This window comes from Mauremys reevesii, linkage group 4, assembly GCF_016161935.1.
Source record: "Mauremys reevesii isolate NIE-2019 linkage group 4, ASM1616193v1, whole genome shotgun sequence".
Classification (NCBI taxonomy): Eukaryota; Metazoa; Chordata; order Testudines; family Geoemydidae; genus Mauremys; species Mauremys reevesii.
Genome location: NC_052626.1, coordinates 74,028,109 through 74,042,274, shown reverse-complemented (window position 1 = coordinate 74,042,274; position 14,166 = coordinate 74,028,109). Strand labels below are relative to the sequence as shown.

The window sequence follows — 14,166 nt, the reverse complement described above, 5'->3', positions numbered from 1 at the left end:
CTAAGCAGGGAGGGGAATAGTCCCTCTTTGTATGGCTTTGGTGCAACCATATCTGAAATATCAATCCATTAGCCATTGCAGCTGCTCAGCCTGACATGCTGCTCCCCAAAGTGATTCATGCACAGGGTGATGCCTCCACCACTGTCCTTCCTCCGGGACACTGCTTTGGGAGGGCAGCTTTAAAGTATGCCAGACGCTGTGTGGGAGCCCTGCTGGTGGAGAATGTGCAGTAATTTGCTGACTCAGTGCATCCCCAGCTGTCATATTCATACCCTTTCCCAGTGGAGACCCTAGATGAGCATTCAGAGGTTTGAAAAGTCTAGTGTAGACAATGCACACTGTTTTTAATATGTGTTACGATGGCTGAGTGAAAGTGTAGGGGGGAGCTTTAACTCGACCTGTGTAGCACACCTTGTAATAAACACTACATAGGCTTTTCAAATGTGCTAGGCAGACCATATTAGCTAACACATGCTAACATCATACCTTTAAATCCTAGTCCATACAAGACTTTAGAACTTGTGTTGGCTCAGAAGCTGCTGGGGGCCCTCAGAAATGGCCTTCACCAGCAAAAGCCAAGCTAGACCTTGGATGAATTGAGCTTATGAATTCCTTTCTGGGCACTGCATCACCAAAAATACTGGCAATTTTGAAGTTATTCTGAGAAAAGCAACAAAATGAGCCAAGATCCCTGTTCTTTACAGTGTGGCATAGAGCCCTGAAATACATTGTGATTTACTATTCAGTGTCTGATGTATCTTTCTTGCTAAAACACTGGAAGCGGATGTAGCCCAACCAGTCATCGCAAACCCTGTTCGTACGCTGACCTCTATTTACCCATGGAACAGCCACAGCACAGGCAGAAGCACCGTTAGCTTCACCTATACTGCCCCCTCCAGGGCTAAGCAGGGGGTTCATCTCCCTGGCCCATTCAATCCATGATCTCTCATTGTGATGGGGTGGACTTTTGTCCAGTAAGCATTAGACTGTCACCCACCACTTCTTTTCATATAGCTGTTTCATGTAGCATTTCACTGCCACTGTGTACCTGGTCTGGGTTTGAGCTAGTGACCTGCAGGTAAAAAGCTGTACGGACCATTACTGCTCCCCTGAGCCGTCCAACTCACTAGAATGGAATTGCTTCTAACGTCAAGATTATTGTGAAGCACTTTCAGATCCCTTGACATGATAAGACATGAAGGGAAATGTAAGTTGCAGTGTTTTGGTTTTTAAATTTACCCTAAGGTTGTCCAACCATTTGTCACAATCTAAAGAGAATGTATGTTGTTCCTCTCTTTGTTTTCTCTCTTTTGATGTATCTTTGTTTTCCTTCTCTATGGTGATGGGTCATATGGAAAATGGACACTTGCAGGTGCAAAACAGCCATAGATCATAGACAGCACAGCTCTGCAGCAGCTTGGTCAGAGGGTAATGTGTGGTTAGGTGAACAGGTTACAGTTCTCTTGCTGGATGGTGAGTGTCCTTTGAGATCTTTCTTTCCAGCCATAGCTGTGTTTCTTCTCTACCACCAGCAACTCTGTCCATATCTGCACCCAAATCCTCCTATATCCACTTCCTTACATCAGCCATCAGCGAGATCCATCAAGCTATTGCCCCTGTTAGTCGCAGTGGGAACAATGCAGAGAGTACATGCTGCTCTTGCTGTCTCTTCTCTGACTGATGGCCACAATACCTTCTGGGGCACATAACAACTGGAAGGCTGGCAACTAAGAGTGGCAGGCAAGAAACTTTGGAGGTCCAGAAAAGACAGAAAACCCTGAGACAGTGAGCAAAATATTTTGTTTATAGGTCAGTCAGCAGGGGAAGTTAGGGATTTGTTTAGTAGGCTAAATGGGTGGAAAGGGAGGAGATATGGACATGTCCCCACTAGGCAGTGATTGTTACATGCTCCAAAATGACTGTATAGGGAGCACTGTGACAGTACCTGATGCTTCACCTAACACATAGGCTGATAGACTCCCTACCCCTAACAACGTACCATCTAAACTCCAACAACTACACTACATGGGACAGGTGTTCCAGTGCAGATACCTCACTTGTGGCATCAGCATAGGAGACTTCACAGAAGTCAGAGTTTTCAGAAAGGATTTGATGAGAAGAGAGAGAAGGCACGTGGCACGGATAGAGGGATCTGCTCCAAGCATTGGGAGCAGCATGAATGAGGGTCAGAAAGCAACAGGAGGAGGTGTGGAGGCATACAGGAAGTGAATGACAGTGATAGCTGTAACTGCCAGCCAATAGGACAGTGTTGGAACTTGATTAGGGATGAGTTGACCTCTCTGGCTACCAAAAAAATTGTTTGTTTGCTGTCTTCTGAGTTGCTCATTGGCTGGCTAATTTTGCAGCCCTGGTAGAGCAGGCTCTGCTAGTATATCTAGCAGCAACGCTCCCGATCTGTGACAGATAGCGAGAGTCACAGATAAGCTGTCAGAACTTGAAAATGGACCTGAAGATGCTCCTAGTCTTTATTGCACCTCTCCTTTATTCAACTCTAGGCTTCCCTGTTCAGGTGAGAGTGATTCCACACAACCCTTCTGTTTACTGTATCTGATCTCTGCTGCTTTGGCTGGTGGATGAGCTATCTTTTGAATATTTCCCAGCTGTGTTTCTAAAAGAAATACATTAGCTTGTAACATTATTTTTATATCAGTCTTTGAGATTACTTCTTCCAGTTGCTCGTCATTTGTTGTTGTTGGATTTTTTGAGTTAACATGCAAAAATGAAAACTTAAATATATTGGTTTTGCAGGAACACAATGGACATGCTGGTGCAAGTAAGTAGGATTTATACAATACTTGAAATATAAAAATTTAAAGAAATTGCTGACCACTTACCAAAATAAGACTGTATAAAACAAGACTCTTGTAGCCAGATCCTCAGATGGAGTAATTTGGCGTAGCCCCATTGAAGTTAACAGAGTTATACCCATTTACACCAGATGAGGCCCCTGCTTTTGCTAATAAATGTGCCACTAAATTGCACTTATCTGGTTTCCAGTGAGATTTTGGCTTTCTGCCCAATTTCCCATCTATTTCATAGAAGCACAAAGGAACTGTCAGAGAACAATACAACTTTTATTGTAAAGCACTGTCCTTACAACCACTTTACTGAGTTCAGTACTAAATAGCAGCAGAAGGAATGAGAAATTAAGAGGTGCAGACAAAGGAGTAAAGATGTTTTCAGTTGAAATGTGAAAAGAGATGGAGTCACAGAGGCAAAGGCATACGACAGCGCTGGTCAGATGGCAGGACTGGCATAGAAGAATGCACATGGACCAGCTGTGGTGAGGACAAGGGGAGTTTTAAGAAATAAGGTCAGTGCTGTATGTATATAGTGAGTGGAAGAGAAATAGAGAGATGGTGTCAACTAGAGAAAGGCCAAGGTTTTATACACAAAGAGAGCAATTTTGCACTAGATCCTGGAACAGGTGGGGAGCCAGCAGAGTTGTTTGAGGATGGTGTGTGCATATGTATGTATGCTCATGTGATTGTGCAGGACTGAAGGCAGGTAGCAGCAGGAGTATATGCAGATGACTGGAGAGTTGGGAGGTAGAGAGGCCATAGAGAAATGAATTGCAAAAGTCCTGGGGAGAGGAGATGAAGGCAAAGCTTTTAGTAGACGTAGAGGGGAGGCAGTTGCAAATGGGTAATGTTGTTGTACAGCTTGTATATATACACCTAGAGAGAGAGACAGAGAGAACACTTTTCATTAGTAGATTTCAAAGTGCTTCACAAACTTTTTAAAAATGTATGCATTCTCACAGCAGCCCTGTGAGGTAGGGAAGTGCTGTTATCCCCATTTTTACAGATAGGGAAATGAGCCAGAGAGAGGCTAAGGGACTTGCCCAAGGTTACACATGGAGGCTGTGGCAGAGAAGGGATTTGAACCCAGACATCCCAAGTCCTAGGTCCTAACCACTGGACATAAAACAAACAACCATAAAGCATCATCTAGGGCATTCACTTTTATTTGTTTCATCACGAGACACAGAGGGAAGCTATTGAAAAGCTCTAGAAAAGAGCCATGGAAATAGTTAGAACTCTAAATGGGACTTAAGTGCAATAAGAAATTGCAAAGACTGTAATTATTGATCCCAAAAGAAGAAGTGTTAAAAGGGATTTGTGTGAGATATTCTGAACTGTTAACTGGCTCCTTTGTTCCCTGTTTTCTAATGTGAGTACAAAGGGACACTCTGTGAAATTAGAGGTCAGTAAATTTGGAGCCAACTGAGGGATACACTCCATTGAGTAGTCAACCGCTGGAGCTCACAGCTGCAGAGGGTCCTTGATGGAAATATTATGGGGTGATTGAATTTCACAATGCACAGAAGAAGTTTTAATTGACCATTATTGCAATTTGTATCTCTTCTATGAAATCTGGTACTTATGGCATCACTAAGGAAACTTTGAACTGCATCATTCTATGCCATACCTGATACCCAGAGCCCATGCAATCAGGTTTGTGGCACTGGCAGGTACATTCTGGGACTTCTACCTGTAGACACCCTAATAATTTAAGACCAAGTGATGGCAGTTTGGAGATGAGAAAGAGGGTGCAAGGAATCTTTCCTTCCACTCAGCACACACACGCAGGCGGCAAGCATCATTTGGCTGGCAACCCTTGGGAGTTTGTGGTCAAGCCAGCTGTACTAACAGCCCCAGAGAGGAGCAAGTCCGGGAGGGATGGAGTTTCCTAGTGAACACCAAACAAGCACCAGTCAAGGCCTCATGCTTTTCCCAGGTGGTGCACCAGCTTCCTCCCCCAAGAGGTGCACAGATATTATGATGAATGAAGCATAAAAACAGATAGACAAGCACATAAGATGTGCCCCTCTTACTATGGCTTCAGCTCAGGGGTGAAGTTACAGGGTTTGGGTAGTTTATCTTGCTAAGGTTTAAACATCCATGTTTCCTCTTGTAGATGTTACTGTTTATCCTACGAAGAGTGAAGTGACCCCTTCTAGTGACATTTTACAGTCCACTCAAGGTAAATGATGTAAAAACCTGGGCCCAGTAACTTCCAGTCCTCTCCTGGTTAATATGTCTGTCTCTAATAAATTCAGTCATGGTAAAAAATATAGATCAAAGATAAAGCAATGCAAATCCAGCATCTTGTTTACTCTGGCTGTAAATCACAAGCATCTTACTGCTCTGCATTGTCTCTATCTTTGCTTGTTTACAGGAGTGTCATATAGCTGGAGTATTTCCTGGCACACAATGTTAATGTGCTCTGGACGGGTTAGGCTTGAGAGTGCCTGGCCATGTGCAGGCTTGCAAGGGAGCATTCACCTTCTTGCACCTGGGCATATTCTGCTCCACGTTCTCTCCTGAAACTTGTCCTAAACCCCGCAAAGTGAGCCAGGAGGGGACAGGCCAGGCATCCTGCTTTTTCACACAGGCCAGTGGAGCTGGCCACACTTATGAGCCTCCTCGTGTTGTACTCTGAAAGCGTGGTGCAGCTGCCTTAAAAGCACAATATGCACCAGTGCTTTGTTTGTAATTGATGCTTCTAGCATTTTAAAGAATTCTTGCTGGGATCCTCCAAATCACCCAGAGAACCTTTACCCGAAGGAAAGAAATGCAGCAAGCTTGGAAGTGATTTGGAACTACATGCTCTGTTATCGTGCTCCCCATTCTCCAGACCCCTGAGTAAGACTTCAGGAAGATTTAACACACTTGTTTCCTTCTACAGACTACAACTCCACTGTGTCGACAGAAAAATGAAGGGTTTGGCTTTACTAGGATTTTACAACCCAACTAATATAAACAATATAAAAATGCAACAATACAAAATAAGATCTAGTTTTCTATCTCAAACTCAATAAGGCTAAGAAAAATGGTACCCAGTAATGCCATGTAAAAGCTGTGTCCTGTGTATTCTGATTTTCAAGGCAGGACACCTAAATAGGGCTTCAAACTCTTTCATGTGGACACTCAGTTCAGCATGTAGGCACCTAACATTGGCCGTGAAATGCCAACACAGGTGCACAAATAAAAAATGTGGTCATCTTGTTAGATGTCCAAACTTCAAACTTATGTTTGCCACATTTAAAGAAAAGTTCTCTATAAAATAGATACATTTTAGTGGAAAATCTTGACCATTCTTCCTTATTTTCTACTGGTCACATCGTGTTCCTCATCTCGGCAGGCATGTAGGGTTTGAAAGGCAGTGGAAACATGGCAGTTCCACTCTGCAGGGGAGGCAGATAGTAAAAAATCTTGGCAGAAGGGGCTGCACCCTTTGAATCCCCCAGACCTGCTCTGCCAGAGCTCCATCTATGATAGGACTGGAGGAAGCAATCTGGCCTTTGGCCAGGAGTTCAAGATCTAAGGCCAGATTTACACATGTATTTAAGTGCCTAAAGGTGCAAATTGGTGCCTAGTGAGATTTTCAAAAGCTAAATGAATTAGTCAGTTGACTGACTAATAGAGTCCCCCATATTTCGTGATTTTTTCATGTGTTTCTCAATTAGTTCAAGCCATCTCTAAAATTTACTGCCACTGAAGAATTTTTCAGGTTGCACTGAACTTTCAGGTTCAATGGATCAGAATTGACTGAAGTTTGCTACAGTTAAATTTGATTTCAGTGGTGTTACACTGATATAAAACTGGAGTAAGAGAGTGGAGAATCAGATCCAAAGGTTCTTTGGAATTTGTTCCCTACTAAAGGAATTTTTATTGTGGCTTTTAACTATTCATTAAGTAAGAGGAGATGGGTCTATTCTGTTCTCCCTATGTTTGTGTAACATCCATTCATGTCAATCCATTTGGCTTGAGTTGTGCAAATCAGATTCAGTGGAGCCAAAGATTAGGTCCTTAAAGGGTGGTGGTAAAAAAAAAATCGACCTATTCATGAAATTGTGTTAACTAAAAAGTAATCACAGCTCTTGTGGGATCACAAGATTTTGTGCTTCTTAGCAGAATAAATACATGGCTTTATGTCATGCCTGCTCATAAATTTTTTTTGGGCCTGATTCTGATTTCACACATGCTGGTGTAAATCAGGAATATATCAAATGAAATCAATGGAGTAACCCCAGTGTGAAGATAAGAACTGGTATATGCTTTGGGAAGGGCAAACTGACATCCTTGCATTTCTGTGCAGAAGCTGAGCTGGCTACAGAGACAGACACACAGGAAGATGTTTTTAACCGAATTTTGAAAGCTAACACAGGTAATAACTTCAAAGCTATATAAATATCTTGGGTGTTTTCAGGGTCTTTTTTCTGCTGCCTTTTATAGCAGTTGGCCCAAATAGTTCTCTGGTCTTATGAACACAAAGTGCTCTAGACAAACTTAGAGACAAGACTCATACTTTTTTGCTAAGCAGTCTTTAAATCTGCCAATCTGTCCAGTTGTGCTTAGCACATCTGGTGTTGAAGATTATATATATTTTGGAGACATCTGAACTGTGGAGGCAGATTAATAATGGATTCAGCTGTAATTTTGGATGTCTTTGTACTTCTTGGATTTAGAAAAAGATCTTTGAATATTTAAGTCATTGTTTAACTGTCTTGAATGCAAACATCTTGTGAGTAGCCATGGGTCTTCAGCCATGATAAGGCTTCAGAATATGTGCTCATAGATGGGATATTTGGTGGCTGATCAGACCCACTCTCTCCATTTCAACCTCTTCTTTTGAGTCTTCTGGATGCTTTTGGATCTATTCTGTTAGTTTTCTTCTCTCTCTGTTCTCTGCTTTTCCCCCTTTTCCCCTTCCAACAGTCTTTTGAAATGGCTTTACTCCAGAACATAGAAACAGTCTCTCATGTATCTCTCTACATACACTCTTCTCTCTGTCCATTCCTACGCCCTTTTTGCCCTGTCTTTTAATTTGGATTATTGAAATGTTGATATTTTTAAGGTAACATAAGCCTCTCACTCTGTCAATTCCCATCACCCTTGCCTATCTAAACCCTACCTAACTGAGCCAGAACATCCATTCAATGCAAACAACCCTTCATCTTTCCATATTACGTTCCTCTTTCTCTCTGCACAGACGCCACCCAGCGCTTGAGTGAAGGTGACATTGTTATGACAAAGAGCCGAAGTGCTATTGGCTGTTCAGATCACTCATGTTTTTGGCCCCAATCCAGTGATGGCATTGTCCGTGTCCCCTATGTCTTCTCCCCCGACTATAGTGAGTCGCATTTCTATAATATTTTTTAATTAATTGTCATTGAAATGTTAATTAATTTCCAAATGCAAACTTAGAAAAAAGGGACAGTGCAAATATTTGATGCAACACATGCCACTAGCTCATGTATGACACACATACATAGACAAGCTGTACATTACAGTGAGAAAAGGAAAAAAATCATCCCAAGGTGATTGCACCCATCCTGCTAACTATTCTAGTCTCTTGTAGACAGTGATGGCACTTCTCTGTAATGAGGTATTATTATCAAATACACTTTATAAGATGTGTCTATTGCATCACCCTTTGGATGCATTCATTATTTTTTGAATCACATTATGGGCATCTCCTTTGCTACATGTAACAGACAGTAGCTGGACCGTCCCCAGATTAATCAACCACCACCCCCTTCATCTAAGACAAGAAATGCAGAAACCAGCCTGCTGTCCAAACCCTTCTCAGGCCAAGTCCTGAATACAGAGAAGGGCCTTACACTAGGCCATAAAATCAGTTAGGGTGAAATTCAGCATGAGATCGACTTGCCACTTAAATCCCTCATAAGCACTATTTTGAGCATACATTGACTTTTATGCTTCAAATAATTGTTCTTGTGTGACAAGTAATTTAACCCTTTCTTCTCCAGATGAGGCACAAATACAGCGGATTAGTGAAGCCATGGCAGAGTTTGAAATTCTAACTTGTATTGATTTTGTGAATCGCACAACAGAATCTGACTATCTAAATATTAAGTCAGGAAAAGGGTAAGTCCTGCTGGCACTGACTCTTCTTAAAAATGTTATTCTATCCCACTTTTCATGCCTTTGCTTCTTTAATCGTGAGAGGATGTAGAGAGGACAGTGAACTGGATTTATTTGAGAAACTCCAGGCCATTTGAGCATGCAAAGTAGCCTGCTCGGTATTAAGCAATGAGGAGCAACATCAGGAACTAACCAGATGCAGACTTAAAACAACTCACAAACCCAGGAAAAGCAGCATTAAGGTAGAAACTGCATCCGCAACTCATGCTGCTGTGCCTGGGCACTGTGACACACACTTGAGCACAATACATGGCAAGCTGCCATGATTCTTAATTTGCATCAGGAAGTATCAATTCTAATAGAGTATGGAAGAATTCTAAGTCAGGGGTATAGTAGGCTGTCAAGGCCAAAAATCCAGCCAAGGGGAGGACTGTCCAATATCCCTGTGATTCAAAATGCCTTCAAGTTTGCTCATTCTCTGAAAGAAGCCCCAAGATAAACTTTACAGTAGTTTTATAAAAAATCATGTTTCTAGGAAACAGTGGGTGAAATTCCCCCTATGCAGGAGGCCAGCACACTGCACACAGAGGACTCTGCACCACTTAAGGGCTAATGTGGAACTTAAGTGTTGCCTAGGTCTTGCACTGGCCCTCTGCCCTGGGGTGAGTTTCACCCTAGTATGTGCCCCTAATACCACAATAGACAGAAAAGAATGACCATTCACTCCTTTAATAAACTGTGATTTGAAATTCTCTGTACCGTCCCCAAGGCTGGTTGATATCAAACTTTTCCTCTCTTTTGGTGTTTGTCATTCTCAGCTGCTGGTCCCACTATGGAAAGATTGGAGGTGGCCAGATTGTGTCCGTGATGAAGCAAGGCTGCATGTGGAAAGGGGTAATTCAGCATGAACTGAACCATGCACTGGGCTTTCTACATGAACAGGGTCGAAGTGACAGAGACAGTTATGTAAAGATTATGTGGGAGTATATTAGTGCAGGTAGGTACACTTGAACTCTTCTTTAGTGCAGATACTGGATTAACTAATGTCTCGTTGTTCCCAGCTGGTCCTTGTTCCTGGAAAAGAGGGAAAATTGATACATCTTCTAAGTATGATATTATATATTACAGGTAATAAAGGCAACTTTAAGAAATCTGATAATTCCAACAACCTGGGCCTTCAATATGACTATTCCTCAGTGATGCACTATGGCACGTAAGTTGGAATGTGGGATTTCTTTTCTTGAAGGCACATAGAGCTCAAATATCTTGTTGAAACTTAGGAGACACAATTACTCTTCATAATTATCAGCTTTACATTTTTTCTGAGGAAAATATGAATGGTTGTGATTCAATTCAAACAGACCCTTTCTGCAAGATAAGTTCATTATCCTTTATCTCCCCATTAAAGTCATTTGAAAGCGAGGTAAGGGTTGTAACATATTTACTCTCTTTACATGACATCCAGATCAAATTTATACAAAATATATTTTTGCCAGCCCTGTTGTTTGATCTTGTATCTGAAAGTCTCAAGGCAGCAGCTTCAGAGCAGAGCTCCTCATTTGTCACTGCTGAGGACATTGATTACTAGGCCTCAACCACAGATAGGTGTCTATATGACCTATTGGTGAGTATAGTGTGTTGTGGAAGTGAGTCCAGGCACACAAATAAGCATGAGCTAATGCTCTGTCATTAGCAGTACTACATATTACTTCTCTGCATTCCAGTACCACATGCACTAGCCTCTCTCTACAGGTATTCATGTGGACCTCATCCTCATAGTATCTGAACACCACCAAGTTAAATATCAGAGGGGTAGCCGTGTTAGTCTGGATCTGTAAAAGCAGCAAAGAATCCTGTGGCACCTTATAGACTAAGAAACGTTTTGCAGCATGAGCTTTCGTGGGTGAATACCCACTTCGTCAGCTGCAAAACGTCTGTTAGTATATAAGGTGCCACAGGATTCTTTGCTGCTTTTACAAGTTAAATATGACAACAGTGTGCTGTCTCTCTCTTCCTAGCCACTAAGAGGCAGACTTAGAGGGCTTTTTCACACTGGATAGGGGTGGTTGGTTTGGCTTGTGGGGATTGTTTTGTTTTTAGTGAATCCCAAGAGCAATGGAAAGTTTGAATGAAGAGGTGGGTTTTACACTTAGCTCTCAATGCAGTGAGGTTAGTGATCATTCTATTATGTGGTAGTGGGGTCTGTAGTCTGAAGACTGGCTCCTGTGAAGCTTCTCTCTTCCATGGTCATGATCCTCCATCATTTCCTTGTAGTTTCATTATTCCCATAGAAAACAGATCTCGCAGGAGATCATGATCATGGAAGGCGGTGCAGCTTCCCAGATATCTAGGACCAGTTCCATGCAAGGCTTTGAAAATCAGGACCTTGACTTTGAATTGGTCTCTGTGTTAAGCCCTCAGTAGAACTGGGGTTCTCTGGGTCCAGTCTGGTGGCCTTAAAGGGACACATTTCTTCAGGTGGTCTTAAAGTCCACTGTCAGCTCAAATTTGGCCTCAAATTTAGATTTTTATAAAAATGAGCTTTAAGACAAAGAGAAATGTCATAATGATTCCCCCCAACCCCACCCACACAGTGGAAACTGTTTTCCTTCAACAAAATCTATGTATCACTTAAGCTAGAGTGTACTTTAAAGTATTATTATTGGCCAAATTCATCCTTAGGGTAACTCCATCAATTTGGCCCATTATAACCATAAGGCTTAAGTGCATAGGCCAGCTTTGTGCTAGTTCTCTACATAGGGATGAATGTCACTCTAACAGAATACCATGTACTCAGTATGCATTACTGTTCCATATGAAATGATTGGTCAGAAGAGTTATACAGTTGCAATGTGGGATGGGAGTAAGTTATGTACAAGTATTATTACTGCTGTAAAGCATATGGATTACACAATTAATTACTGTAAAAACAATTTGATTTAGAAAACATGATTCTTCCTGTTTCTGCAGAAATGCTTTCTCTAACACCCCTGGGAAAGCAACTATTATACCAATTCCTGATGCATCTATACCTGTTGGACAGAGATATGGACTGAGTAATCTGGATGTGGCCAAAATCAACAAGCTCTATAACTGCAGTAAGTGCTTCATATCCATCTTCTGTTCAGAGCCTTCACAGAGGTACTAGTGTAGCCCTGCAGAGAGATGCTGTATTTGGAACATCCTGAAACTTCTACACTAAATCGGTGGTTGTACACATTAAGAACACATGGCATTCAGAGGATGAACCTGGAAACCAAAGATGAAAACTGGAACACATCTTGATTATACAATATGTGATTTGTTTCCAACTCTGTTGGACCAATTCAGCCCAGGTGTAAGTGGGTGCAGTTCCATGGAAGTGCACTGAATTTGGCCTATGTAGTCTTTCCATTGTGTGCTTCCTTTCAGTCATTTGACTTCTGTAGAACTCAAAAAACAATTGCAAGAACTTCAAAGAATCTGCTATCACACGTGTCTCTGACTGCAGACATAGGTACTGTAATTTCAGAGTTGAAAAGACCAGAAACAGCTGGGGGCCGCTCACATCTGGAACAGTTTAGTGGCAACTCATCCATCCAAAACCTACATATTTTTAAACACTTAAGTTTTAATTAACTTTTAAAAAAACTTGAATATTTAAATCTTTAATTTTAACTTTTTGTTCTAGAGAAGGCAAAACCCCTCCCATGCAAAATACAAAAACTAATTCTAAGTCTCAGGAGAAAGCAGGATAAATAGAAAAATTCCTCCTGACAAGAGAATAGTCTGCTGACTCCTCCCAAGCACAAAACTGACTAATACCCCTTTAACATAAATATCATAGTGTCATCCCATTTTTGTTTAAATATACTAATATAGCTTGACTTCCCTCATCCCCAATGGAAACTCATTCAGCCTATTTGCCACTACCTCAGCAAAATTAAACCTTCTCACATTTTTCTTAGATATGCAAAAAGAAACCTTAAATGTATGGCCCTTTGCTCTGTTCTGGACTTTATCTGTAAAAAGCTGATGCTTTTACTTTTTGCTAATATACTTGCCATTTCAATATAGATATTTATGAATTATCTGAAAATTAGAATTACACATTTCTTCATTTAGTGGTCTGAATTTTAACTATCACAGATGTGCAGAGACCTTGAAATTAATGTTGGCAGATGACAATATGGAGAACATTTCATTCTAAACAGAGCACGATGGTACCTGACTTGAATGTAAAAGAGTCTCTAAATCTGATTCTGGTACAAACATTGTTTTTTCTGTCAGATCGCTGCAGCACCGTCCTTGATAGCCCATCTGGGTCACTGAGCTCTGACGACTACGCATCAAAATACTCAGGCAATGCTACCTGTTTCTGGCTCATCCGAATCCCATCCAAACGGGTAATTACAAGGATTTGATAGCTTTTACATGTAATTGAATTGATGTCTGTCTGATTATGCATTTTGCAGTGCTTGCTACACTCCAGTTGCCAAATAAGGACATAATACAAATTTCAAATTAAGTTCCTTTCTTGGGATATGCAGCTAACATAATAGATATTTTCCTTCTCTAATTTATAACATTCATATTCACATGCTTAAACTACGTATGGGAAAAGACAGGAGTAGTTTCGATTTTGGAAAACTTCATTGGTTGGGCCTTAGTTTTGCAAAACCAATGGAAGTGGCAATTCACATTCAGAGTCTATTTTATCTGAACCCTGAAAGTTCAGGGTATGGGAGAAGAGGCTGGATAACCAGTTCCAGTTCGGGCTCATATCTAGTTTTGACTCACTCTGACCTAATGGAACCTGCCTGAAATGAATTAGGCTGGTGGGTATTAAAAGGTTTGTTTCCTCTTCTCTTTCAGGTTTCTCTGCAGTTCGATGCCTTTAGTCTGAAGTCCTCCACAGACTGTAAAACTGAATATGTTAAAATATATGATGGGGTCAGCCAGTCTTCTGAGGTTCTACTGGACAAGACTTGTGGGACAAAGATTCCCCCAACTGTAACAGCTTCTGGTAGAACTATGCTTGTGGAGTTTGTCAGGGGTGGCACTGGTGCAGCCACTGGCTTCAAGATCTCCTACACCTCTGGTAGGTCCAAGCCCAGGAAGAATGGGAGAGAATCAGATGCAAACAATGTAAAATCAGAAGTCTTTTAGCTTTACCATCTTCCCTCATCTTGCTTTGCAGATATAGCAGCTCAGTCTTGTTATGATTCTGTAACTAATTTCAGTAGATGGGGCACATTCATTAACACTAATG

At 41.4% G+C, this 14,166-nt stretch overlaps 1 protein-coding gene across 2 annotated transcripts in view; it reads left to right on the top strand.

Annotated features, from left to right (window-relative positions):
• The window catches only part of LOC120402887 (astacin-like metalloendopeptidase), a 73,760-nt gene that overhangs the window by 58,333 nt on the left and 1,261 nt on the right, over positions 1-14,166 (top strand). The window contains exons 1-11 of one of the 2 annotated variants that reach the window (XM_039533433.1): positions 2,446-2,530; positions 2,770-2,794; positions 4,942-5,007; positions 7,126-7,194; positions 8,020-8,160; positions 8,801-8,918; positions 9,734-9,912; positions 10,044-10,128; positions 11,886-12,013; positions 13,185-13,300; positions 13,770-13,995. In XM_039533433.1, coding sequence (XP_039389367.1) covers positions 2,462-2,530; positions 2,770-2,794; positions 4,942-5,007; positions 7,126-7,194; positions 8,020-8,160; positions 8,801-8,918; positions 9,734-9,912; positions 10,044-10,128; positions 11,886-12,013; positions 13,185-13,300; positions 13,770-13,995 — 1,222 coding nt within the window. In that variant the 5' untranslated portion in view covers positions 2,446-2,461. Of the gene's footprint in view, positions 1-2,445; positions 2,531-2,769; positions 2,795-4,941; positions 5,008-7,125; positions 7,195-8,019; positions 8,161-8,800; positions 8,919-9,733; positions 9,913-10,043; positions 10,129-11,885; positions 12,014-13,184; positions 13,301-13,769; positions 13,996-14,166 lie in introns of those variants that run through there. The other variant, XM_039533432.1, reaches the window with a different exon arrangement.